Source organism: Nycticebus coucang, chromosome 11 (assembly GCF_027406575.1).
Source record: "Nycticebus coucang isolate mNycCou1 chromosome 11, mNycCou1.pri, whole genome shotgun sequence".
NCBI lineage: Eukaryota > Metazoa > Chordata > Mammalia > Primates > Lorisidae > Nycticebus > Nycticebus coucang.
The window spans coordinates 127,309,950-127,337,078 of record NC_069790.1 but is presented as its reverse complement, the minus strand read 5'-3'; the positions used below and the strand labels follow the sequence as shown (position 1 = coordinate 127,337,078).

At 49.3% G+C, this 27,129-nt stretch overlaps 1 protein-coding gene across 4 annotated transcripts in view; it reads left to right on the top strand.

Annotated features, from left to right (window-relative positions):
• The window catches only part of PTPRN2 (protein tyrosine phosphatase receptor type N2), an 834,764-nt gene that overhangs the window by 304,414 nt on the left and 503,221 nt on the right, over window positions 1-27,129 (top strand). For 3 of the 4 annotated variants that reach the window (XM_053609608.1, XM_053609607.1, XM_053609610.1), the window contains 3 exons: window positions 7,277-7,474; window positions 9,799-9,839; window positions 13,117-13,496. In XM_053609608.1, the coding sequence (XP_053465583.1) occupies window positions 7,277-7,474; window positions 9,799-9,839; window positions 13,117-13,496 (619 nt within the window). The remainder of the gene's footprint in view (window positions 1-7,276; window positions 7,475-9,798; window positions 9,840-13,116; window positions 13,497-27,129) is intronic. The other variant, XM_053609611.1, reaches the window with a different exon arrangement.

Below are 27,129 nucleotides of genomic sequence, written 5' to 3'. Positions count from 1 at the left end.
CTCCCCTCCATTTCCCCCTTCCCCCTATTCTTAGGTTGTAACTGGGTTATAGCTTTCATGTGAAAGCCCTAAATTAGTTTCATAGTAGGGCTGAGTACACTGGGTACTTTTGCTTCCATTCTTGAGATACTTTACTAAGAAGAATATGTTCCAGCTCCATCCATGTCAACATGAAAGAGGTAAAGTCTCCATCTTTCTTTAAGGCTGCATAATATTCCATGGTGTACATATACCACAATTTATTAATCCATTCGTGGATTGATGGGCACTTGGACTTTTTCCATGACTTAGCAATTATGAATAGGGCTGCAGTAAACATTCTGGTACAAATCTGGATGTGGAGAAAAGGGACCACTTTTGCACTGCTGGTGGAAATGCAAATTAATACATTCCTTTTGGAAAGAGATATGGAGAACACTTAGAGATCTAAAAATAGATCTGCCATTCAATCCTGTAATCCCTCTACTGGGCATATACCCAGATATTTCTTATTATAGTCGCTCTAAGAGACCTTCTACAAATGTCCCCTGTTCTCTATCTTTATCTTAAGAAACACAAAGTTTTATTGCATGAACAAGTCTCTGCTCTTTCCTCTGTGTAAGGGGAACTGAAGGGGGTTGAAGAAAAAGAGAGGTGCGGCAGCTACAGGAGAGTTTTTTTGCATTGTAACTGTTACCCCAGAGTTATAAGAGGAGATATGGTTGTGCTCATCATTGACAATATCCCTACTCATTTCATTTTCTCAGTAGCCCTTTTAAGCGGGAATTCTTGACTCAGTTTACACAGGAGGAGCCCCAGTTGGAGGAGGCTAGTTGGGTGCCCAGTTTCTGGCCACAGTGTGAGTGGGGTGGGCATGGAGCTGGGGGCTGGTTGACTCCAGGGCCACTTTGCTGCACAGCCCTGTACTGCCTTCTTTTTGGGATCATGGTCTGATTTGCCCTACCTTTGACCAGCCAGAATCGTATCCCCCCCAGGATGGGCATACAACAGAACATTACAGGTTATCCCTTAGGGGCTGCCAAGGCCGCTGGCTCTGCCTAGGCCCCATAGTGCCCACAGCCTAGCCTCAGGCCACTTTCCATTAAGTCCCTCTCTGGCCCATCCACATCCAGTCTGTCAGGCCTCCACAGGCCTCATCTTCCAGGATCCCCAGGACCTCCTGCCCTCCCACCATCCCTAGCCAGGTCTCTTGGACCCTCCTTTGGCCACCTGTCTTCTGTCCTGTCTCAGCCCTACAGAGTGGCGCTTAGCAAATTGCAGACCAGATGCCACTGTGCTCAGAGCACACCCAAGGCTTCTTATCTTGCTCAGTAGAACCGGAGTCCCTGCGGTGGTCTGTGAGACCCTGTGATATCTATGCTCTCCACCTTGGTCCTCCTGCCTCTTCTCTTGCTTTTCTCCCTAGCCACCCTGGCCTCTGTCTGTCCTTCCAGGCCAACATGTCCAGTAGGCCTGCCCTAGGGTCTTTGCACTCACTGTTGCCTCTGTCTGGAGACTGTGCCTCCCCTCCATTCTCTCTTGGGGGCAGCCCAGTCTTCACCTTCTGGGTGATGTTTCCTCTGAGAATCCTCAAAAAATATACCTAAAATAGCATCCTCCCTCCCAGCTGCCCTGGCTCCCACGTGGACTGTCTCTCCACAGCACCTGTCACCGCCAGTCTATGTGCCTCAGTCTGACATTTTCCATCTCTTCTAAAACAGCTGCAAGTCCCACAGAAGCAAGGGCTTTGCTCACAGATTTACTGCTGCATCTCCAAAGGTGGCTGGTGCAAATGTGTGGCAAGTGTTTATGGTACAAGGGAGGGGGAGAAATGAGCGAGTGACCCTGATGCTATCATTGACGCTGTCACCTGGATGCTGGGGTGGCCTTGCAGAATAGCAGGCCAGGGGTAGGGGGGGCTCATGCGTGAACTTGCAGGGACCACAAGGACAGACCTGCCCCTCACAGGAGACAGCTTTCAGGTGTCAAGAAGCACAGAAGTGGCCCTTAGCAGTGTGGGATGTACTGAAGAAATGAACCTGCTTCAGATAGTATAAGTTTGCTTATACTATCCATTCACCTAGTCTTTTTGGCTTCAACAGTCAAAAAGACTAATGTATTTAACACCTCTTAAATTCTGATTGTCTATTGTTTGTCAGAGAAATGTCTACTCCCAGGCTCTGATCACAATGAATGTCCTATAATATAAGTTGATGAAATAAATGCATGAGTTGGTGGATGGATGAGTGGATGGGTCTATGGATGAGTGGATGGATAGGTGGATGGATAGATTGACCTATGGGATGGGTAGATGGATGGATGGATGGGTGAGTGGTGGGTGGATGGGTGGGTGTTTGAGTGATGGATGGATAGGTGGATGCATGGGCAAATGGGTGATGGACGGATGGGTCCATGGTTGGGTGGGTGGGTGCATGGGGTTTATGGACACATTATAGATGAACATATGGATGGATGGGTAGATGAATGGTTGAGAAATGGATGGATGGGTCCATGGCTGGGTGAATGGGTGTGTGGGTAGATGGACAGGTTATGGCTGTCTGTACAGGTGGGTGAGTGAATGATGGATGGGTGGGTAGTGACCAAAGGATGGGTCCTATAGATGGGTAGGTAGATAGATGGAGATGAGTGTCTTAATTTTGATAACTATAGTTCACATATTTTGAATGTAGGTTAATACTTTGCAAAGAACAGTATCATAAAGCATGATCTTAAATTGAATGCTGAGCAAATTAAGAAACAGTAGTCAGCTTGCCTGAGTAGCTAAGGGCTCTCTGTGTGTCTTAGCTTCTCACTTGAGGCTTGCTGTGGATAACCAGAGGTCTATATTGGAAATGGGAAGGAGAACAGAGAGCTCATCTTGACCTCAGTTCGTGATAATCGTCATAACTCATTAGACACTTAGGACATGTAGGCCACTTGGCGTGATTTTCACATGCATGTCTCACAGTCCCCACATCACAGACAAGGAAAGTCAGGCATGATGCGATGATGCCATCACAGAACTTGCCTAAGACCCCCCATCCTGTGGTGCCAGGGTCAAGATTCAGACTGGACCCATGCTGAGGGCCAAAGTCCGTGCTTGTGGCTCATCAGCGCCCGGCTCCATGGAGTCACTTGGGAAGACAGCACAGCCTCTTCTGAGCATCAGCGGTGCACTCCTATAGGGACCTGCTGGCCTGTCTTCACAGGGGCCCAGCTCAGCAACTCAGGGACACAGTACAAGGACTGTGTCACAAGAACTGACAATTTGACTGATAGGAATTCTAAATATGTTCTTATAAACCTAGTCTTAGCCTTCACTGTAGCCCAATAGAGGGTAAAAAACACCCTACAGAATCTAGAACTGTTTGCCCGAGAAAGTAAACATGTAGCCGCTGCTTAGAGCAGTGAGGTTCGCAATCTGCAGCTGGAGTCTCTGCAGTGAGGTCCGAGTGGGAGCTGACTGTCTGGCTCCCACAGTGAGCAGCACCCTTGCTCAATCTCTCTCTGCTCTTCCTTGGTGGTCAACTACTAGGCCCATCCATGCCTCAGAGCTCTGTGTTCCCAGCAGCTCCCTGTTCCTCACATCCACGCCATAGTCAAACCCTGTGTGTGGCTGAGCGTATGTTGACTGCGACCCATGTGCTCCAGCACGTAATCCTTACTGTGATGGGAAGGAGGCCTGTGCTACACAGGGTGGGTGTGGACACGGGAGCTGTGAGGATCGTCTGAGAAGGAGCGTGGACCCTGTCAGGATGCGTTGTCCTGCCCCTGGGTGCCACCCTTCAGTGACAGCAGTGACATCCTTCACACCTGGAAACACAGACGTCACATCCTTTCCCTTGAGCAGTGCAAGAAGCTTCAACAAAAGTGCAGTCTCTGCCCTTGGGGGTGGAGGCCCTGCTCATGCTGGAATTCGAAGAAGGTGTTTCAGAGTCATCTTTTTTTTGACACATCTGCCGAGGCTCTTCAGGTGGAGCTGAAACCAGCTGAATGGCACTGTCCAGCACGTGTGCACACACACATGCACACATGCACACACATACACCTCTGGGAGTCCTGGAGCCACTCTGAATGGAGCTGCTTAGCACATGTGCACACACACATACACATGCACACACACATGCGCACACATGCACATGCACACACATGCACACACATGCACATGCATGCACACACATACACATGCACACACATGTACATAGACGCACATGCACATGCATGCACACACATACCCATGTACACACACATGCACACACATACACACACACCATTATTTTAAACCTTGGCGTTTATAAGTTTATTTCTTAGAAGTAGGTGTTGACTAGTATGATGAAACATAACTCATTTTCACTAGATATCTCAATCCAGAACATCTAACCTTTCTTGTTCAGAAGCTGTAGTATTGTTTATTTTTTCTGCTATTTGTCAATATGTCACAACCCCCTTTCCAGCTCCCACATGCCCCAAAGGCCTTGCTGAAGAGTATCTGATGAAGCTCCATTCCAGATGGATAGACCACTCACTTCCTGGGCTGCAGGGGGTCTTGCTGTGTCCCCTGGAGTGGGGGTTTTCCTGGCCTCCCACTGAGGTGGGTGCCTGGGGCACTCTAGCTGTGGGGGCATGGAGACCCAGTCCCACCCGGGGCTCTGGGAGGTAGTGGCTGGCTCCCAGCTTGTGGGTCTGCTGTTCTCAGCCTGTGTGCAGTGTCCTCTCTCCTTTTCCAGGAGGGCAAAGAGATCTTTGACTTGAAAGTGGGTCTCTCTAGAGCACTTAGAAGCATACAGCCATTCCCTGCTGCACTCCTGAGCCCCTCCGAAGTCACAGGATTTTCCCAGGAAGGGTCGTCCTGCCCACCTCACCAGGAGACAGAGCCTCTGGGCAGCTGCACTGGCCAGTGTTCTGTGGAAGGACTGTTTCCTACTCGCTGCTCACTGGCCATCCTGACACACAGCCCAGCCTCACCTCAGATAGGGCCCTGGCCGCTATCTCTGGGTGCCATGGTCTGTTTCCCCCACCATGGGTAGCTCAGAGGTGGCACAGCACATGCTGGAGCCACTGGGGCCACTGTGGTCACACACTTGCCCCGTACTCGCCTCTGCCCTAGCCCAGGCCCTGTGGTTCCCATTTTCTTTGAGGCTAAGTGAGCCCTTTGTGCACTTGGCTGAGGAACCCACTCCAGAGGAGGAAGGTGTGGGAGGGCAGGTTGTGGTGAGTGGTGACTAGGGTGCTGGGCTTATGGCTCAGGGTTCAGCTGTAGCTCTGAGGTGGCACCTTCTGCTTCCAGAGAGCTGAGTGATGCTACGGCTATCCAGTCAACAGCGTGGCCGTGCCAGGTACAACCATTCCAGAGCACACTCTTGTCCCCTTGTGAAATGATAGGCACCTGTGTCAGCCTGGTGGGGGCTCTGGGCAGCGGGCATGGACTTGCTCCAACCCACAGTCTCTGGATGCCAGTGCGCGGTGTGGAGGGTGGGCTTCTTTTTTATAGTTCTAGGCATGCTTTTGTTGGTAAGAAGGTGAGGGATATTTTTCCATATTTGCTGCTGGAAGTTATTCGTGAAAGCAGGTAGGGGGTGAGCATGTGGCAGGGTTGATGTGGGGAGTGGGGTGGGCTCAGGGTGCAGAGACGGGGGCTGACCCCACAAGGCTCAAGTCCAGTGGAAATGCAGAGAAGAGGGCAGCATCTGCACAGACCTCTGAATTTCCTTCTGTAGGGAACTCCACAGAGCTTTAGGAGACGACTGCCGTCAGGCAGCAGCTGGTTACTCACAGACCCAAGAAGAAGGAGCTACAGGGGTCATGAGGGAAGCAGCGTCAGGAGGCAGAGGGAGGGATATGGGGAGTGGGCAAGAGCCTTGGGTCTGGCTCTCACAAGAGGGAACGGGCAAGGAAGGGAGCAGGCCTAGCCTGGCCAGTGTGGAAAGTTCCAATGCCTCCAACTTCTGGTTTCTGCTGTGGGTGCTGGGGGTGGGTGGACAGTGTAGTGCCCAGGAGGGGAGGCAGGGCTAGGCTCTGGACAGTGGGTTTGGGCATGAAGAGCCCTCCAGGTCGGTGGGGCCCCAGGTCAGAGCACCAGAGCACATGGTTAATAGGACGCTGAGGCCAGGAGGGCAGGGAAGCCCTGTTGTGGGGTGAGAATTTCAGGGGCTGTGGGATTAGAAGACGAGATGCCTTTGTGCACAGTCTGTAAAGGACGTGTCTGCCTCTTGCTGAAGTCCCCACTATGCTGTTCTCAGAAACACCAGTGAAGGAGGCTCTTGAGCTTTTGAATCAGAGGGACTCAGTCCTGCATGCGGACTGATGGCTCAGCTCTTCCAACAGGGAAGACAGAACCACCATGACAGTGACCCTTTTCTGCAAGAGAGACAGAAGGTGGGCACAGCACAGTGTTCAGAAAGAGGAGCAAATGTTTCCTTATAACACTGTAGCAAGAAGCTTCCTGAAGAGTGGGCTTCAATTAATAGGTGACAGTGACTGTACTTTTTTTTTTTTACTCAAAGAATTCACAATAGGCTGTTGGGGCTCATCTTTGAAGAGTCAGGCCTAGGTGACCCAGCACTGTCTCCTGTCCCTGTGATACATGCACGTCCACTCAGAGACTGCCCTCACCAGGCGGGAGGACACACAGCAGAGTGGGCTGGGGCCAGGTCATGCTGGGGATCATGGGTGGATGGCACAGCTTGCACCCAGGGGTTGTGATGCCCTTGCTGTGACCCCAACTGGGTAGCACGAGGTGGGCTGCACTGCCTTGCAGGCTGCTGAGGGTCACTCAGACACCAGACCACAACACAGGGTGTTCATGTGTGTGCCCTACACCAGCCCATAGCATGTATATGTGTGTGTGCGCCACACACCAGCCCATAGCATGTGTGTACCTGTGCCCCACACCAGCCCATAGCATGTGTGTGTGTCCCACACCAGCCCATAGCATGTGTGTACATGTACCCCACACCAACCCATAGCATGTGTGTACATGTGCCCCACACCAACCCATAGCATGTGTGTACATGTGCCCCACACCAACCCATAGCATGTGTGTAAATGTGCCCCACACCAACCCATAGCATGTGTGTGTGTGCATGTGCCCCACAAAGCCCATAGCATGTGTGTACATGTGTCCCACACCAGCCCATAGCATGTGTGTACATGTGTCCCACACCAGCCCATAGCATGTGTGTGTGTGTGCCCCACACCAGCCCATAGCATGTGTGTACATGTGCCCCACACCAGCCCATAGCATGTGTGTACATGTGCCCCTGCACCAGCCACAGCACACTCATATGTCTTCCCCTAGGAGCCCTGATACAGAGCCTCCTGCGAGACCTGAGGAGGCACCAGGTGGATGTCGAGAGCCTCAGTCCTCTGGAGCTCAATGAGACACCTGGCCTAACCACTGGCGTGGCTCAAGGTGTGGGTCCAGCAGGACGTTGGGGTGGAGCTGAAGAGCAGCTGCATGGCCCAGAGCCAGCCCTCTCCAGAGACAGCCTGCGAGGTGATCTCCAGCTCCACGGGTCCTTCTCACTCAGACAGCCCTGGAGGAGGGTGCAGTGGGTGGGGAGGGTGGGGAGGGTGCAGCAGAGTGGGAGGGTGCAGCGGGTGGGAGGGTACAGTGGGTGGGGAGGGTGTAGCGGGTGGGAGGGTACAGCTGGTGGGGAGGGTGCAGCGGTTGGGGAGGGTGCAGCTCGTGGGGAGGGTGCAGCAGGGAGGGGAGGGTACAGCGGGTGGGGAGGGTACAGCTGGTGGGGAGGGTGCAGCAGGTGGGGAGAGTGCAGCAGGGAGGGGAGGGTGCAACAGGGCAGGGAGGGTGCAGTGGGTGGGGAGGGTACAGCTGGTGGGGAGGGTGCAACAGGGCAGGGAGGGTGCAGCAGGGAGGGGAGGGTACAGCTGGTGGGGAGAGTACAGCTGGTGGGGAGGGTGCAGCAGGTGGGGAGAGTGCAGCAGGGAGGGGAGGGTGCAACAGGGCAGGGAGGGTGCAGTGGGTGGGGAGGGTGCAGCATGTGGGGAGGGTGCAGTGGGTGGGGAGGGTGCAGCTGGTGGGGAGAGTGCAGCAGGGAGGGGAGGGTGCAGCTGGTGGGGAGGGTGCAGCTGGTAGGGAGGGTGCAACAGGGCAGGAGGGTGCAGCATGTGGGGAGGGTGCACAGATGGGGAGGGTGCTGCGGGGTGGGAGGTTCCAGTGGGTGGGGAGATTACAGCAGGTCAGCAGGAACTCCTCACTGTGTTCTTGCTGCTGGGGAGAGGGAGTTTGTGTTAATGATTTTTACCTCTTTGAACTTTTGCCTGTAAAAGCTTCTCAGCAGACTCCACCTCACAGAGCAATGACACTGCCTGGCAAATTGCCCTGTGTGCAGGGGTGTGATTCCACCTCTGTGCTGAGGCTCAGTGTTAGAAAGAAATAGCAAGGATGGAAAATGATTTTGTTTGGATCATGTGGGAGAGTATTGTCGAATACTTGAATATACGTCTGTTTCAGGCGCACACCCAAACTCTAAGACTGCTGGCTGGGAGGCAGAAAGTGTGGCCCACACCCTTCACAGTGGGAACCAGAGTTGGGTCTCATACACAACTCTCTGCGCTGATGCTCTCAAGTTCTTGGGCCGCGTGAAAGCCTCCAGCTCGGCCTGGTGCTCCCAGCTCACCTTGTGCCCTCTCTGCTGGGAATCGGAAACTGTGGGAGTGTGTGTGTGTCTGTGTGTGTGTCTGTGTGTGTGTGTGTGTGTGTGTCTGTGTATGTGTTTGTGAGTCTGTGTGTGTGTCTCTGTGTGTGTGTGTCTGTCTGTGTGTGTGTCTGTGTATGTGTGTGTGAGTCTCTGTGTCTGTGTGTGTCTGTGTATGTGTGTGTGTGTCTCTGTGTCTGTGTGTGTGTGTCTGTGTGTGTGTGTGTCTCTCTGTGTGTGTGTCTGTGTGTGTGTCTGTGTATGTGTGTGTGTGTCTGTGTGTGTGTCTGTGTGTGTGTCTCTCTGTGTGTGTGTCTGTGTGTGTGTCTGTGTATGTGTGTGTGAGTCTCTGTGTGTGTGTCTGTGTATGTGTGTGTGTCTCTGTGTGTGTCTGTGCGTGTGTGTGTCTGTGTGTGTGTCTCTGTGTGTGTGTCTGTGTGTGTCTCTGTGTGTGTCTGTGCATGTGTGTCTCTGTGTGTCTGTGTCTGTGCGTGTGTGTGTCTGTGTGTGTGTGTCTGTGCGTCTGTGTGTGTGTGTCTGTGCGTGTGTGTGTCTGTGTGTGTCTGTGCGTGTGTGTCTCTCTGTGTGTGTGTGTCTGTGTGTGTCTGTGTATGTGTGTGTGTGTGTGCGCGTGTGTGTCTGTGTCTGTGTGTGTCTCTGTGTGTGTGTGTGTGTCTGTGCGTGTGTGTCTCTGTGTGTGAGTGTGTGAGCGCGCGCGTGCGTGCCTGTGCAGGGCAGCAGGACTGCATCACAGCAGAGGGTGAGCGGGACCAGGGCAGGGTGGGAAGGGAAAAGTGCCCAGTGTGGTGGTGTCCCCAGGAGTGATTGTTGAGGCTGAGGAGAGTACAAGGACTTGCGCCATCTGGCACTGTGGGTGGGAAATTTACTTAAAGAGTGAAGTTGACCACAGTAGTCTGCTGACATTCTGTGGCCTCCCTGTGCCTGCTGCCCGCTGCTGGCTACAGGGCCTCAGGGCTGGGCTGCAGCCATGGCTGACTCCACCCTTCTCTTCCACAAAGCTCGCAGGACCTCATTGTGTGTTGTAAGGAAAGGTTCACCACATCGTTACACCCCCTCTGAAAAGAAGGGTTTGGAGTGGCTGGCATGTTATGTGGCATGACTCCCTGTGTGAAGCTTCTGATAATGCTGTCGTCTTTCACAGATAGCAGAGTGCCCGACTACGATGACAGCGCTTACAAAGAGGTAAGATGGGACCTCGCTGATCTCTCTCTTCTTGGGGTGGCGGCATTTATGAAATACAAAGGGTCGTTTTCCTTCCAGAAAATGATGCAAAAACCTTCAGAATCCCAAAATTTAAAAAACGGTACAAAAAATACATACGATATTGTGTATTTAGATACATGATAACATATATTTTTAATTATAAACTAATTTATCCATTGTAGAAACATAAACACTATGGCTGCTATAATGAAGAAAGTTAGTATTTTCTTAGAATTTCCCCACACAGGGATATCAAAAGATGACACAGAACGCTAACACCGTGTATGTGTTTTCCATGCTTGATACTGTCCTATGGGTGTTGATTTCTGACATTCGTTTAACACGGAATGTGCACGGGGTCTAGCTCGTGCACCCTGGGACTACTCACATGGCAGCCGCTGGCCACAGGTCAGGTGCCAGTCAGCAAGCAGCTCACGGCTGATGCGTTGGACGACATGGGTGGGGCAGCCCATCACCAAGGCTCCGCCATGCATGGCTATTCAGGAAGGCAGTTGGGAAGCCTTCCTGCCACAGACGGGATCCGCCCCAATACTGGTCTTTCCTCCTGATTTTGTTAGTTGTCAGTTTTTCCTATTTAAGAGCTTTTGGTGGTTGAAACAAGTCTGTAGACACAGAAAATCAATTCCTGAGCAATGACAAGGATGTTGTCTGGTTCTAGAAACTCTTCTTTGGAGTGGAAAGTAAGAATCTCTGGTTAGTAATTCTCTTGTCTGGTTACCTTAGTGGCTTGTGGCTAAGTGTTTGCTAGCAGGATGGAAAAGGCATGTGAGTGTCTCCCAAAAATGGCAGCATGCTCTGAGCTGTGGGGGAGAGGGTAGGTGAGGGTCCCGTGTCCTAAGAGAGCAGGGGGCTGTTCTGAGCTGTGGGGAGAGGGTGGGTGAGGGTCCCGTGTCCTGAGAGAGGATGGGACAGCTGTGCCTGTGGGGGAGAAGGTGGGTGAGGGTCCCGTGTCCTGAGAGAGGACGGGGCAGCTGTGCCTGTGGGGGAGAAGGTCGGTGAGGGTCCCGTGTCCTGAGAGAGGACGGGGCAGCTGTGCCTGTGGGGGAGAAGGTGGGTGAGGGTCCCGTGTCCTGAGAGAGGACGGGGCAGCTGTGCCTGTGGGGGAGAAGGTGGGTGAGGGTCCCGTGTCCTGAGAGAGGACGGGACAGCTGTGCCTGTGGGGGAGAAGGTGGGTGAGGGTCCCGTGTCCTGAGAGAGGACGGGACAGCTGTGCCTGTGGGGGAGAAGGTGGGTGAGGGTCCCGTGTCCTGAGAGAGGACGGGACAGCTGTGCCTGTGGGGGAGAAGGTGGGTGAGGGTCCCGTGTCCTGAGAGAGGACGGGGCAGCTGTGCCTGTGGGGGAGAAGGTGGGTGAGGGTCCCGTGTCCTGAGAGAGGACGGGGCAGCTGTGCCTGTGGGGGAGAAGGTGGGTGAGGGTCCCGTGTCCTGAGAGAGGACGGGGCAGCTGTGCCTGTGGGGGAGAAGGTGGGTGAGGGTCCCGTGTCCTGAGAGAGGACGGGACAGCTGTGCCTGTGGGGGAGAAGGTCGGTGAGGGTCCCGTGTCCTGAGAGAGGACGGGACAGCTGTGCCTGTGGGGGAGAAGGTGGGTGAGGGTCCCGTGTCCTGAGAGAGGACGGGACAGCTGTGCCTGTGGGGCAGAAGGTGGGTGAGGGTCCCGTGTCCTGAGAGAGGACGGGGCAGCTGTGCCTGTGGGGGAGATGGTGGGTGAGGGTCCCGTGTTCTGAGAGAGGAGGGTGGGGGCTGTGGCTGAGGGTCGCAGTCCCACACGCACACCCCAGGGCCTCAGACGTTCTCAGGAACCTGGCCGCTGGCTCCTGATTTTGCAGGAGAGGACTGCGTGGTGCTGCCTCACATCCTTAGTGTGCTGAACTTCCATTTATTTCTCTTCTGTTTGGGGTATGTTCTCAAGCAATTTTTTTTTTTCAAAAAAGGTATTTGAGTGTTGTCTATTTTGAGCTCTTATTTGTTTAATAACACCTTCCTTTTCTTTACCAACATGAAACACAACTTAAGTGAGAATATTATTCCTTTTCCCAACCCTACTTAGTAACTTAATGCTATGTACTATTGTAATTCAGGAGCCAAATCTGAGCAATTGTTTCAATCAAACTACTGTTTTATTTAAATATTCAGAAACACCACAGGAAAATTGTAACTGTTAGTCAAAAAGGGAATAATCTGCTTTATGTTCATTCTTACCTTAATTTCCTGAGACACGGTGTCTTGGTCATGTGAGTATAAGTAAGTCTAAGTCTCTTGTTTCTGTCGACTGTGACACTTACATGTGGTTTCATGAGCACAGCATGGCAGGTGCCGAGGGTGCCCAGCTGCTCGCCTTCTCGGGCAGGGTGGGGTGTCTGCGCGTGGGGTGGGGGGATGGCTTTGTTCCATCACTTAGGCCTGACCTCCAGCCCTGACCTGTGACCTGGCATGAGCCCGAGCCAGCACGTTAGGGCACTACTAGCACATTCTTTGTGGGGCTGGGAAACGGTGAACTGAGAGGCCAGCGCAAAGCGCATCAGCGTCTGACACATTGTCTGCATTGAATGTCATAGTTGAGAGTTTACATCCCTGTCTGGCCCTCACCGAATGTCCAGGAAATGGAAGTCAGGGTTGGGGGGTGTTGTCCATGTGGGGACAGAGACACTGAGATGTCAGGGGCACAGCTGCCCCTGTGATGCGCCCACTCGTGGGCTGATTTCTTTGTATTTCAGTTTTTCCACCTGCAATGTGGGGTTGCAGACGGCTCCCAGCTCAGGGCTAACGGGAGACTCAATATGTTTCCGCACGTGACGTGTTAGCACAGCGTCTTGTCCTCAGTTAAAAGACCAGCAAATGAAAATTATTTGTGTGAATTATTGGCATGAATTATTAGAATTAGGTATTCATTGCCTCTAGAAGGGTAACCTTGATATCACACAGGTTATCTCCACAAAGTCCAATTCTTTAGGAAGACGTGTGTGCAAGTGTGTGGCACACGTGCAAGTGAGTATGAGGGAGGGGTGGGCAGAGAACTCAGTTCCAGCGACCCAGCTGCCCAGTGCACAGTGGCACAGTCCTCACAAGTTCCTCGTCTGGACGAGACTGAGCAGATGGCGGGAGCTTCGCCTTCACCGGGGTTCTTGTCTCCAGTTACCATCATCATCCCACATGATGATTGTGCCCACATGTCCCCCTGTGCTGTGTGTCCAGTGCTCTCTCTCGAGCGCCCTCTCACAGCCGTGTCCTTTCTGTAGGTCACTCGTCTGAGCACCACACTTGGGGATGTACTGCGGGATCCTGGGGCTCGACTTGTGCCTGGCGCCCCTGTCCCTGCCAAATCCCTCCAAACGGAGATGAAGAAGTCAGCCCACCCCGAGGGGTCCTTGTCTTCGGAAGAGGAGGACGCTGGAGTGGAAAATGTCCGGAGTCAGACATACTCCAAAGACCTGCTGGAGAGGAAGCCTCATTCAGAGCCTGTGGCGGACGGGGTTGGGGAGCTCCAAAGCTGGGCCCCGGGGGCTCTGGAGGAGGCGGCCCCCCGGGCAGGAGTGCGGGAGCCCCCTGGCACAGGCCTGCAGCTGGAAGCCCAGGCATCGGAGGAGGACAACTGTGGCTACATCCTGACGGACCGCGAGTGAGTAGTGCCCTGCCTCGTCTCCTGGGGCCTCCTTGATACGGGGATGCTGTTATTCATAAATGCATTGAGTTGAAAGAACTGAGTGGGGTGTCCCCACAGTCTCTGATGTGGGATGGCAGCTGGGAGCTGGTTGCTAACAACCCCAGGGCTCTCGAGCTTGGCCCCTGGGCAGTTAAACAAAACCAACCAGAGGGGGTCTTGCCTGGACCCCTGGCCACTTGTGGCCAGCTGGTCAGAGCCCACTATGGGGGTCCAGGTTGGGCTACGGGATTCTGGGGCAGGTGTGGACAGCCTGGTACAGGAGTGAGAAATGCTGAGTGCTGGACGTGACCTGGCAGTGACCGTGCTGCATTCAGCCTCTGTCTGTTTCACATCTAAGCATCCAGAAGTCATGGTAGGAGTGGCCGCACGGGGAAGGACTGGCTGCCCAGCCTCTGGGTGCTCTGCCCTGCTCCGTTTCCATCTGAACTCAAATCTCCTGGACCCGGTGAATTATGGGGTAGCCCTGCTTCTCAGGTCATCTTACGAGGAAACCGACATTTGATGGTTTGTTCTATACAAGTTTTGTGTTTTTTTCAAGTGATGGAAACAGCATTTTAAAGAGAGGTGTGTATCTGGCTAGCTGCTTGCACACCCTGTGTTGTGTGCACGTGTGTGGTGCAGATGTGTGTGCGCATGCATGTATGTAATAATTTTGCTTTTCAGTGAGGTCATGTGTGTGTGTCTGGGCACCTCTTCCTTGGTGCAGAAGGCCTGTCTCACAGTCAGACCCTGCTGCGCACAGCAGCTGGGCAGGAATGTTTCATTCTGAGCTCAAACTGCACATGTCATATGTGAGTATTAAACCCAAATTACAACCTAAGACTATTTTCAGCCGTACATTGATGTTATTTGTGTTTTTAGATAAGTTGTAAGCCGCTGAAACTTTAGGCACACCAAAATATTGACCCCGTTTTCTCTAGAGCTCTCTTGTTTTATCAAGACAAGCCCATTTCAAACCACTTTGCCTAAGTGAAACTCTCAGTTGAGTCTCTGTCCCCACACTCCTGTCCCTAGGATTGGAGTTCCTTGTGGACGTCTGTGTCTTTGGCTTCAGGCCGCAAAAAGGGGCACAAAAAGGCCCTTGCAGCAGGGCCATGGGGCTGCACTTTGCTCCGTTAGCATTAAGGCGAGTCCTGCTTGACGACTCTGTGACTCAAACCGTCCTGGCAGCTGTTACTCACTGGAACCCCTCTCCCCGGAGTATCTGTGCCGTGGAGCCGTCCCACCCCTGGGACACTCCGTGTGTGTGTGTTTTGTATGTTGTGTGGTCTTGTGTGTGCACAGCATCTGTCTGTGATGTGTGTGTGTGGCATGTGTAATGTGTGTGCTGTGTATGTTATGTGGTGTGTGATGTGTGTTACTGTGTGCACTGGGTATGGTACACCCTGTGTGATACGTCACATATGCAGTGTGTGGTGTGTATAATGTGTGAGGTACGTGTGTGATGTGTATGGTGTGTGTGTGATGTGTGTATATGGTGTGTATAATGTGTGAGGTGTGTGTGTGGTGTGTATAATGTGTGAGGTGCATGTGTGGTGTGTATAATGTGTGAGGTGCGTGTGTGGTATGTATAATGTGTGAGGTGCGTGTGTGATGTGTATGGTGTGTGTGTCATGTGTGTATATGGTGTGTATAATGTGTGAGGGGCATGTGTGCTGTGTATGGTGCGTGTGTCGTGTGTATATGGTGTGTATAATGTGTGAAGTGCGTGTGTGATGTGTATGGTGTGTGTGTCATGTGTGTATATGGTGTGTATAATGTGTGGGGTGCGTGTGTGGTGTGTATAATGTGTGAGGTGCATGTGTGGTGTGTATGGTGTGTGTGTCATGTGTGTATATGGTGTGTATAATGTGTGAGGGGCGTGTGTGGTGTGTATGGTGTGTGTGTCATGTGTGTATATGGTGTGTATAATGTGTGAGGGGTGTGTGTGGTGTGTATAATGTGTGAGGTGCGTGTGTGCTGTGTGTGGTGCATGTGTTGTGTGTATATGGTGTGTATAATGTGTGAGGTGCGTGTGTGGTGTGTATGGTGTGTGTGTCATGTGTGTATATGGTGTGTATAATGTGTGAGGGGCATGTGTGCTGTGTATGGTGTGTGTGTCATGTGTGTATATGGTGTGTAAAATGTGTGAGGTGCATGTGTGGTGTGTATGGTGTGTGTGTCATGTGTGTATATGGTGTGTATAATGTGTGAGGGGCGTGTGTGGTGTGTAAAATGTGTGAGGTGCATGTGTGGTGTGTATGGTGTGTGTGTCATGTGTGTATATGGTGTGTATAATGTGTGAGGGGTGTGTGTGATGTGTATAATGTGTGAGGTGCATGTGTGGTGTGTTTGGTGTGTGACGTGCATGTGTGGTGTGTGACGTGCGTGTGTGCTGTGTATGGTGTGTGTGTCATGTGTGTATATGACATATAATGTGTGACGTGTGTGTGTGCTGTGTATGGTGTGTGTGTCATGTGTGTATATGGTGTGTATAATGTGCGGGGTGTGTGTGTGGTGTGTTTGGTGACGTGTGTGTGTGGTGTGTTTGGTGTGTGACGTGCATGTGTGCTGTGTTTGGTGTGTGACGTGCGTGTGTGGTGTGTTTGGTATGTGACGTGCATGTGTGGTGTGTTTGGTGTGTGATGTGCGTGTGTGCTGTGTTTGGTGTGTGTAGCATGTACAGTGTGGGTTTCGTGTGTGGTGTGTTTGGTGTGTGTGTGTGGTGCTGTCCTGTGCCAGGCCCCCTTCTCTCCCCTGAGCTCCCTCCCATGGTGTCTTCTTGGTACCAAGTGGCTTGCTGTGGGTGGCCTTGGTTTGGGGCAGGAGAGATGCGCTTCCGTCCCCTAAGGGCTCCTCCCTGGGGATGCCTAGGTGTCACCCTCAGAGCAGAGCTGTGTGCGGTGCGTGGGGACCTTCAGAGCCGGCACGTGAGCTCTGCTCCCTGTCCGGGGCTTGTCACTCTCTGCAGCTGCCAGTCCCTGGTGAAGAGACACCTCTCAAGTTGGTTGTTTCCTCAGCACGTGGTGACTTTCCAGCAGACAAGGAGCCCTGTCATGGTCAGGCTTTTCTTTGCACTGAGTTATTTTCTTGCAGCATATTTTCTGGCTGTACCTCTGACACTGGAGCTTTTACCTGTTACAAGCAGTGGGTTGAAAAAAGGCCATCTCAGTGTCGTGCCAAACCCTCTTCTTCCTGTGCCAGCATGAGAGATTCTGGGGCAGATAACACAGATGCACTCAGCAGTTCTCCACATTTGTGTGAGAGCTCGCACTGGGATTACACCTTCTGTGTGCCGGGAGATGGATGCGTTTTGATCAATTAATGATGTGGGATTCTTTAGGGCAAATTTCTACCAGCTCTCAGCTTAAACCTCAGTAGATCAGCTACTAATTTACAAGAATCAGATGCCATTCCTAAGAACAAGGAACCTTTGCATATCTGGTTGTCCCATAAAAGCGGAGGAAGGTGACATATAACTTGGCGCCATCTGGTCACTGACCCAGCTCTTTCCGTGACGTTTAGATGGAGAATAACATGGCCCCGTTTTGCCGACACCTTCTTCCCCTTCACATTTTCTGATGGGCAAGGTAATTCTTTGACATTTATGTTCTTATCCTTTTTATAAACTAGACAGATCAGTTAAAATGAGAGAAAGGGCAAGACAGCCATCCCCAGTCCTCCAAAGACAATTTTTAAATTATTTCACCCTGGGTTGCTGGGAAGAAGTCACATGATGGAAGCTGAGTTTGAGGCAGAAGGAACTATTTACTTCTCAGCCCAGAAAAAGTTGCCTTTTAAGTCTAATAAATAAATGCTTCCGCATTATGTGGCTTGTACAGATAGGCCTCTCTTTAGTTAACCAAAACACCCTGGGCAGGACACATTTGTGTAGAAGGGTCACAGTGAGTTGACGAGGCTGATCTTGGGAAGCACATCACTCTGCTGCCAAAATGCAGTGGCTGAGAGGTGGTGCCCCAGGCTCACACCTGCGGTCAGTCCACACAGGCACTATGGAGAAGTGGCCCTTGGGCAGAGCCGACCCTCACCACATGGACACCTGAGGGTGAGGAAAAGGCTGTGAGGGGCTCCCCAGTCCCCAGTGAGGGAGTCTCCGCCTGAGATTTCGTCATGTGGGGAGGCTTTTGTCTCCCAGTTGCAGAGGGTGAGGACCCAGCAGCCCTGGTGGCTCCTGCCTCTCCCTCTGGGCCGGGTCTCCAGAAGACCCTCTCACATGCTGCAGGGAGAGAGCGTGTCGACACAGAGCAGAGCTAGTGGATAATAACACGGCTTGTTCACAGTGGCCAAAAGGATTTTTCTCTAAAAGAGAAAAGAGACACAGCTTCAAGAAAAGCTTGGGGAACTCTGAGCCCAGAACCCAGGGGATAACTGCCAAGAGCAATGTGGGCTCGACCCCTGGGACACTCTCAATGTTCTAAGCAGATTCAATTGCAACTTTTCTTCCTTTAATCTTATGATGAAACTTTCACCTGGAGAAGCCAGTCGCTGACATTACAAGCATGTTTGCCCTGGGTGAGTGTGTGTTTACCCAGCACACACAAGTGTGGCTCTCACAGCAGCTTCAGCTTCACTGGAACAGTGGTTCTCAACCTTCCTAATGCTGCGAACCTTTAATATAGTCCAAAGGGGTCACAATCCACAGGTTGAGAACTGCTGGTCTGGACCATGCTCCCCAACAGGCCACCAGAAGGCCAGGAGTCCATTGGCCGAGCAGAGGAGCCTTTGTAACCAAATGTCTCAGAGGAAGCTGGGGTCAGTCTCCCCATCCACTGACTGTGGGTGGACAGTACCAGGCCCCTAGCATCCCTGCTCTGTCATGCTCTTCAGTTGAAAGCCTGTCTGTGCAGGAGTGCACCCTCTACTGGGTGTGTGGTGGGGGGACCTTCCAAGCCAAGTTCAGGGAGTGTCCTACCGGGTCCCCGTGCTGAGCAGGAAGCTCTCTGCCCACAGTGCTGCCCTACCGACACTGCCTGACCCTGCCCTGCTGCAGGGAGGGGTGAGGGCTGGGATCCTTGCCTGGACGCATGGGGGCCTTTTGTGTCTGGTGCCTGGGCAGGCCTTGGCCATGCCGTCCTGCCCACTGCCATGTCTCAGACCTGCGTTCTAACTACTCCAGAGGCAGAAGCAGGCACAGCACTGACCGTCACACTCTGCCACAGTCACTTGTGTCCCCAGGGCATCACTCCCTGCGTGACAGAGGGTCCTAAGGGTCTCTGAAGTCTTAACTAGCTTACAAGGCTATTTAAACAGGACAAGCTTCATTACTGGTTCTATTGATGGCATGACTAGAATCCTAGTGAATCCCAAGAAAACCTCATTTTATCACTGGTTTCAAATATTGTCTCATCAAAAGAGTTAATGTCAAAGGTGACTCATTCTCCCTTCACAGGCCATCACCTGGCTCTTAACTTTTGGTGAATTTTCAAGTAAATAGCAAAATGCCCCAAGTCAGGAGAGTAAGGCATGGTGGCTGACTGGGGCCTGGGAGCCAGAGTGTCGCCATGGCCGGGGCCTATCCCCAGCTCCATCCCATCTGGCCCAGGAGGCAGAGACAGCACAGCAGCATGGCAGGAAGGAGAGCTGGGGAAGTCACAGCGCAGACTTGGCAGCTCTGCTGAGTGAGACGTATGAAGACATGGCAGTTCCCTGTGACCCCTTCCCTGTGACTCTGGCTCAATCGGACCTTTTCTTGTTGAGTTTTTCCCTCGGGAATTTAGCAGTAGTGGGGTCTTGGCAATGACTGTGATGTCTCTAACCTTAGCTTCCATGTGAAATGAGGCTAATCATGGTGCCTTCCTCCCGGGTCTGTTGAGACCACCAAACATGCCAGTTATGTGGCCTCCACACAGTGTATGTGGGGAGCCTGCAGAGAGCTTTGGCTGCTCCCAACATCTCTGGGCCTTGGTGTCTTCACTGGGAGGGTTTCATGGGGAAGAGCATGTTGTCACTTACCACGAGCTTCCCGTGTAGGCAAGGACTATGCAACTTCAGATAGTCCTGTTGTGCTTACTCAGCAGACCTGAGCAGCAGGCTTGCTCACAATGATGGAATGTAGGTGGCGCTGAAAGATTTCTACAGATGCTGTGCCTCAGCGCTGATGTGGCTGGAAGGGAGGACACCACTTTTAGCTGTGGAAATTCTTCTGCTGTCAACGTTCCCGGCTGCCACTCCCTGGCTTCTCCCCCACGGCGGTGTCCGGTATCAGGTCCTCTGGGCAGCAGGTGCCACTCACAGCCAGATGTAGCTGTCCTGCCCTGATTGTTGAGATTAACCCTAAGTGCTTTTCTGAGGAAGTCACAACTGCAAAATGACAGATAATGGCCATGAGTCTTGGCAGTAAAGTAGAAACGCCTGATGCCGGGGGCGGAGACAAGATGGCTGACTGAAGCCAGCTTTCCACAGAGGCTCCCATCCAGAAGGAGAGTTAAAGGACAGAAATTTAGCAAATAACCTGGCAGATTAGAGCTGTGCCAAGAGAGAAGGTTGAAGAACGCACATCAACCCTGCTGAGGCGAGCTGCGACCCCAAGGATAATATAAACACAAGGTACAAAATCCATCACCAAGTGGATGGGAATCCCCTCCCCCATGAGAATGGCCCCATAAACAGACGAGCAGAGTTCAAAAGTCCTCCCATTATACTCCATGGGAGAGACTCTAAAAACTGGACCTACTTCCCCTACTAGGGTGCCATGGCACTCTCCTGCCAGGCATAAAACTGTGTAAAACTGTATATATTCTCTACCTGCAATTCTAAGCTCCCAGCACTCCCCTCCACTCTCACTCTGAGGTCTAGGAGTCCAATTCTTGGGTGATTTCTTGAGGGGTATGAACAGGGCCTGGGCTGCTGCTGGCCAGAGCTGGTTCTGCAGCATGGGAGTGAGGAGAGGACAGTCAGCTGAGAGGGAACCACGCCAGAGAGGCAGTGCCCTGAGGCGCAGAGCAGAAGCCATTTTTGGCAACAATAGGGGTAAGCCCTGGATATTCTGGAGTCACACCCCCTGTCTCTCTGGGCAACAAGAGGAGGCTGGGCTTCTTTTTGGGTGGCAAATAGCAGCGGAACAGATCTGGGATGCAAATGCAGGCCCTGTGAGTAAAGGGTTTGCCTGAGGTGGAACAGGCCTGGGTGGAGTGCGGGGACTAAAAAATGCACACACAGTGCCGGCAGAATCCCAGTGTGGGGCTGACCCAGAGGACCGCTTTACTGAGCCTAAGACGCAACCAGCCCTCAAGGGATCATCAGCCTAGACAAAGGAGGGCAGGAGGCTAGAACTGACAGCTAACCGTGCTGCGAATACAAACCAGCAGGAGCAAAGACAGGGCCTGAGGCCCAGGTTCTGTGAACTCAAAACAGCTTTCCTTCTGCAGGGGAATTTAGTCGGTACAGAAACAAATTCCGCAAAGTTGTTCTCTTCTATCAGTAACGTCAATCAGGGGTGGGGCTGAAACTGAGGGAACACCCCCAGCCTCCACCAAGACTCACCTCTCCCTGCTGGATAGTGGCAGAGAGCAGCAGCCTGGCTGAGGAGACATAGATTTCCTTGTGATTCAGGCAGGTGCAAACCCCTGGGGTATCTGCTCATTGGAGGCAACTGGGTCACAGCCCTGCAGGGTTATCTGTGACAGAGGTGCAAGGTGGGGAAGGAGTCATCAACCTTCCTAGACTAATCTATTTGCTGGGTGGGTCCTCCTGACCACAAGGAGCACCGGAACAAGTCATACTTGAATGGTCAGCAAACCCCTGCAATCTAGTTGCCAGAGAGCTTTTAAACTGTTCCACCTGAGACAGGTGCTGACTGAGACAATTGATTTGGACCATTTGAACTGAGCCAATCACCCAAGGACTATCCACGTGTTGCCCTGGGTATGTGGTTGTAGAAAGCTTTGATTTTCCTTTTCCAGTTGTTGCCTGTGGGGGTTGGGGTGACTTCATTGCTGGTATTTTGCCACAGCTGAGACTTCAACCCAGAGTAACTGTTTCACTAGGGTCAGACAGACACCAGCTGAAAACTAGACAGAGCCACTTAGCCCAGCCACACCAAACAGGTCCCAAGTTTCTCGGGCCGTAGCGCTGTACAGGTCCTCAGCAAAGCTCCAGGGGAAAAAGTCAAACAGTATAAAATACTCATGGGGCACAATCAGCGGAAAAACTCTGGTAACTTGAAAAACCAGAGTAGATCAACACCCCCCCACCGCCACCAAAGAATGATATGGCAGATGTAACTGAAGATCCCATTCATAACCAGATGGCCGAGATGTCAGAATTTGAATTCAGAATTTGGGTTGCAAACAAGATTAATAAAATGGAGGAATATTTGGAATTAGAAATTCAAGGATCAATTCAAAAGTTGAAATTAGAAATTCGAGGAGAAATTCAAAAATTGTCTCAAGAATTCAATGAACTTAAAGACAAAGATGAAAGATTTTGACACATTGAAGCAAGAATTTGCAGTCCTCAAGATCTGAAAAATACAGTAAAATCCCTCAGTAACAGAGTGGAGCAAGCAGAAGAAAGGATTTCTGACACTGAAGACAAAACTTTTGAACACTCCCAAACTCTCAGAGAGGAAGAGAAATGAAGAGCAAAAATGGATCATTCTCTCCGAGAGTTCTGGGATAATTCAAAGAAGGCTAATATCCACCTTATTGAAATCCCTGAGAGTGATGAAGTGGCTTTGCAAGGCATAGAGGCTCTTCTCCATGAAATTATGAAAGAGAATTTTCCAGACATGCCTAGAGATTCTGAAATTCAGATAGCAGACAGTTTCAGAACCCCAGCATGACTCAACCCAAATAAGACATCCTCCAGGCACATCATAATTAACTTCACTAAAGTTAATATGAAGGAGAAGAATCTGAAGGCAGCCAGCTGTAAGAAAACCATAACCTACAAAGGGAAGAATATTAGAATGACTGCAGATCTCTCTGCTGAAACTTTTCAAGCCAGGACAGGGTGGTCATTGACTTTTAATCTCCTAAAACAAAATAACTTTCAACCCTGGATCCTGTATCCAGCTAAACTGAGTTTTATTTATTATGGAGAAATTAAATACTTTAATGACAGTCACATGTTGAAGAAATTTGCCATAACCAAACCAGCTCCTCAGGATATTCTCAAACCTATCCTCCATAATGACCAGCCCAATTCTCTACCACAAAAGTAAACTCACTCAGAAACTTTTGATCGAACTCCAACTTCCACAGTGGCGAAAGGATTGAAAATGTCCACTGAACTTTCAAAAAACTCGATACCCAAAATTTTACCAAACTATCTATATTCTCCATTAATGTGAATGGCTTAAACTGTCCTCTAAAGAGGCACAGGTTGGCTGACAGGATACAAAAACTCAGGCCAGATATTTGCTGCATACAAGAATCTCACCTTACCTTAAAAGATAAATATAGACTCAGGGTGAAAGGATTTTCGTCCATATTTCAGGAAAATGGTAATCAGAAAAATGCAGGTGTTGCAATTCTATTTGCAGATACAATAGGCTTTAAACCAACACAAGTAAGGAAGGATAAGAATGGTCACTTCATATTTGTTAAGGGTAATACTCAATATGATGAGATTTCAATTAATAATATTTATGCACACAACCAGAATGTGCCTCAATTTATAAGAGAAACTCTAACAGACATGAGCAACTTGATTTCCTCCAGCTCTATAATAGTCAGAGATTTCAAGACTCCTTTGGCATTGTTGGATAGATCCTCCAATAAAAAGCTGAGCCAAGAAATTTCAGATTTAAACTTAACCATCCAACATTTGGATTTAACAGACATCTACCCAACATTTCATCCCAACAAAACTGAATACACATACTTCTCATCAGCCCACAGAACATACTCCAAAATTGATCCCATCTTAGGTCACAAGTCTAACCTCAGTAAATTTAAAGGAATAGAAATTATTCCTTGCATCTTTTCAGACCACCATGGAATAAAAGTTGAACTCAGTAGCAACAGGAATCTAAGTACTCATACAAAAACATGGAAGTTAAATAACCTATGTTGAATGATAGCTAGATTATAGATGAGATTAAGAGGGAAATTACCAAATTTTTAGAACAAAATGACAATGAAGACATGAATTATCAGTACCTCTGGGATACTGCAAAGGCAGTCTAAGAGGGAAATTTATAGCACTGCGAGCCTTCCTCAAGAGAATGGAAAGAGAGGAAGTTAACAACTTAATGGGACATCTCAAGCAACTGGAAAAGGAAGAACATTCCAACCACAAAGCCAGTAGAAGAAAAGACATAACCAAAATCAGAGCAGAATTAAATGAAACTGAAAACAAAAGAATTATACAACAGATCAATAAATCAAAAAGTTGGTTTTTTGAAATCAGTAAAATAGATCAACCTTTGGCTAACCTAACAAGGAAAAAAAGAGTAAAATCTCGAATTTCATCAATCAGAAATGACAAAGATGAAATAACAGACTCCTCAGAAATTAAAAAAATCCTTAATGATATTATAGGAAACTTTATTCTCAGAAATATGAAAATCTGAAGGAAATTGACCAATACTTAGAAGCATGTCACCTTCTAAGACTTAGCCAGAATCAAGTGGAAATGTTGAACAGGCCTATATCAAGTTCTGAAAAAGCATCAACTGTACAAAATCTCCCTAAAAAGAAAAGCCCAGGACCAGATGGCTTCACATCAAAATTCTACCAAACCTTTAATGAGGAACTAGTACCTATATTACTCAACCTGTTCCTAAATATAGAAAAAGAAGGAAGACTACCCAACATGTTCTATGAAGCAAAAATCATCCTGATCCCCAAACCAGGAAAAGACCCAACAAGAAAAGGAAATTATAGACCAATATCACTAATGAATATAGATGCAAAAATATTCAACAAGATCCTAACAAACAAAATCCAGCAACACATCAAGCAAAGTATATATCACGACCAAATTGGTTTTATCCCAGGGTCTCAAGGCTGGTACAATATACATAAATCTCTAAATATAATTCAGCACATAAACAAATTAAAAAACAAATACCATACAATTGTCTCAATTGATGCAGAAAAAACTTTAGATAATATCCAGCATCCCTTCATGATCAGAACACTTAAGAAAATTGGTATGGAAGGGACATTTCTTAAACTGATAGAGGCCATCTACAGCAAACCCACAGCCAATATCGTCTTGAATGGAGTTAAATTGAAATCATTTCCACTCAGATCAGGAACCAGACAAGGCTGCCCATTGTCTCCACTTCTCCTTAACATTGTAATGGAAGTCTTAGCCATTGCAATTAGGGAATAAAAGGTGATCAAGGGTTTCCATATAGGGTCAGAAGAGATCAGACTTTTGCTCTTTGCAGATGATGTGATTGTATATCTGGAAAACACCAGGGATTCTACTACAAAACTCTTAGAAGTGATAAAGGAATACAGCAGCATCTCAAGTTACAAAATCAACATTCATAAATTGGTAGCCTTTACATATACCAACAATAGTCAAGCTGAAAAAACAGTTAAGGACTCTATTCCATTCACAGTAGTGCCAAAGAAGATGAAATATTTGGGAGTTTATCTAACAAAGGACGTGAAAGATCTCTATAAAGAGAACTATGAAACTCTAAGAAAAGAAATAGCTGAAGATGTTAACAAATGGAAAAACATACCATGCTCATGGCTGAGAAGAATCAACAATGTTAAAATGTCCATACTACCCTAAGCAATATACAATTTTAATGCAATCCCTATTAAAGCTCCACTGTCATACTTTAAAGATCTTGAAAAAATAATATTTTGTTTTATATGGAATCAGAAAAAACATCGAATAGCCAAGATGTTACTCAGAAATAAAAACAAAGCAGGAGGAATCATGCTACCAGACCTCAGACTATACTATAAATCAATAGTGATCAAAACAGCATGGTACTGGCACAAAAACCGAGAGGTAGATGTATGGAACAGAATAGAGAACCAAGAGATGAATCCAGCTACTTACTGTTATTTGATCTTTGACAAACCAATTAAAAACATTCGGTGGGGTAAAGATTCCCTATTTAACAAATGGTGCTGGGTGAACTGGCTGGCAACCTGTAGAAGACTGAAACTGGACCCACACCTTTCACCATTAACTAAGATAGACTCTCACTGGATTAAAGATTTAAAGTTAAGACATGAAACTTTAAAAATACTAGAAGAGAGTGCAGCGAAAATTCTTGAAGAACTCTGTCTGGATGAATATTTTATGAGGAGGACCCCCCGGTCGATTGAAGCAGTTTTAAAAATACACTATTGGGACCTGATCAAACTAAAAAGCTTCTGCACAGCCAAGAACACAGTAAGTAAAGCAAGAAGACAGCCCTCAGAATGGGAGAAGATATTTGCAGATTATGTCTCCAACAAAGGTTTAATAACCAGAATCCACAGAGAACTCAAACGTATAAGCAAGAAAAGAACAAGTGATACCATCGCGGCTGGGCAAGGGACTTGAAGAGAAACTTCTCAGAGGAAGACAGGCGCATGGTCTACAGACATATGAAGAAATGCTCGTCATCCTTAATCATCAGAGAAATGCAAATCAAAAACACTTTGAGATATCATCTAACTCCAGTAAGATTAGCCCATATCATGAAATCCCAAGACCAGAGATATTGGCGTGGATGTGGAGAAAAGGGAACACTTCTACACTGCTGGTGGGAATGCAAATTAATACATTACTTTTGGAAAGATGTTTGGAGAACACTTAGAGATCTAAAAATAGATCTGCCATTTAATCCTATAATTCCTCTACTAGGTATATACCCAGAAGACCAAAAATCACATTGTAAGAAAGATATTCGTACCAGAATGTTTATTGTTGCCCAATTCATTACAATTAATTGCTAAGTCATGGAAAAAACCCAAGTGCCTATTGATCCATGAATGGATTAATAAATTGTGGTATATGTACACCATGGAATATTATGCACCCTTAAAGAAAGATGGAGACTTTACCTTTTTCATGTTTACATGGATGGAGCTGGAACATTTTCTTCTTAGTAAAGTATCTCAAGAATGGAAGAAAAAGTATCCAATGTACTCAGCCCTACTATGAAACTAATTTATGGCTTTCATATGAAAGCTATAACCCAGTTATAACCTAAGAATATGGGGAAGGGGAAGAGGGAGGAGAGGGAGGGGGAGAATGGGCGGGGGGGTGATTGGTGGGATTACACCTACGATGCATCTTACAAGGGTACATTTGAAACTTGGTAAATGTTGAATATAAATGTCTTAACACAGTAACTAAGAAAAAGCCAGGAAGGCTATGTTAACCAGTGTGATGAGGGTATGTCAAATGGTTTATAAAACCAGTGTATGGTGCCCCATGATCGCATTAATGTATACAGCTATGATTTAATTAAAAAAAAGAAAAAAGAAACTCCTGATGCTCATTTCAAACATGATCCAACTGCCTCCCATGTCCGCCTGTGGGAGGAGTGCTGCTGCAGAGCCCCGTCTGCCTTCCTGCCTGGAGCGGTGACCCCCTTGCAGTGGTGAGGAGGAAAAGAACCCATTGCATACACCACACATCTGGGTGACCAGGATGCTTGGCTAGTGGACGCCCTCAGGCT